This window comes from Loa loa (assembly GCF_000183805.2).
Source record: "Loa loa unplaced genomic scaffold supercont3.3121, whole genome shotgun sequence".
Lineage (NCBI taxonomy): Eukaryota > Metazoa > Nematoda > Chromadorea > Rhabditida > Onchocercidae > Loa > Loa loa.
In genome coordinates this window covers 1-1,106 of record NW_018111299.1, presented here as the reverse complement: position 1 = coordinate 1,106, position 1,106 = coordinate 1, and the positions used below count along the sequence as shown (strand labels likewise).

Genomic DNA, 1,106 nt, shown 5'->3' with positions numbered 1-1,106 from the left:
CGACTGATAATAATAGTAAAAGGAAAAAACAAAAAAATAAGGAAAAAAAGAAAAATGAGCTGCTTTCTTAGAAAGATAAATTTGGTTCGAAATAGATTGACAAAAAAGGAAAAGCAAAACAATGAGGTACATCATGTTATTCGTAAGTAATTATCCTTACAAATCGTTAATTGGGACTATAAAAATTACATTAGCGGATCGAGCATGTTTGAGGCATGTGATTAGTTTGTTGATTACTGATGAATTAGATGTCGATAAGATATACACGACATGATTATGCTCCGCTTGCGGTATTCTTGGTGAAAGATCCAGCTGTAGCATTGATACAACCTTGTGCTGTTTTAATTGTTCTGTTGTTGTCACCTACAAATTAAATTCAAGAGGATTTATTTTATCACCTACACTAAGCGATAAAGGAACCTAGCCTAAATTAGCAACAGAAATAAACTTGGTACTGTAAGCCTGTTCTTTACAAAAATTAATTAAACACTGTAAATTGTCAACCGTTACGACCAACTTCTGATGAAGGGAGAAACGTACTATTCTTTTTTTTGACGTACTATTCTGAGATCAATACATATGCTTCATTACGCCTTCATATGTATTCCCAACCCCTGAGCAATATTAGTGAAGATGAACAAAACGCTCAGCAGACCATCTATAATAGTACCGACAAAAGAAAAAAAAACTAATAAAAATCAGGAATTTCAAGACTGGAGGGATAGAAAATTAAATCAAGATAGGAATTGCCCGTAGTTTTCATAACTTTCGGGAGGAAGAAATACAGCACAATGAAAAATACTTTAATTTAATATATTATTAAAAGATATTTCTAACAAAACTGACTAAGTTAAACTGTTTGATAAGAGTAGGATCCCACATAATTATTTTCGCTCCGTCGAACGCATCCAGTGCATCAAACAGAATCCTTGCATTGCCCTCGGACAAGACATCAATAATGCTTCTGCTCTTGACATCCATGTCACAATCTGATCTTCAATTCGAAAGTTCGGTGTAATGATTGAGATTCGTGAAGATCTGATTTTTCATGGGTTACATTTATCATTCCACTCCATTCATACTTCCACTTATCCATTACTTCCCCC

The 1,106-nt window shown here is 33.8% G+C and overlaps 1 protein-coding gene across 1 annotated transcript; it reads right to left on the bottom strand.

Moving 5' to 3' along the window:
* Nucleotides 1–156: 156 nt before the first annotated feature.
* LOAG_15898 (hypothetical protein) lies at nucleotides 157–981 on the bottom strand (the record flags this gene model as incomplete). Its single annotated transcript, XM_003151386.1, has 2 exons — nucleotides 157–363; nucleotides 847–981. The coding sequence occupies 2 exons, from the start codon at nucleotides 979–981 to the stop codon at nucleotides 157–159; spliced, it is 342 nt and encodes a 113-aa protein (XP_003151434.1).
* Between the last annotated feature and the right edge of the window lie 125 nt (nucleotides 982–1,106).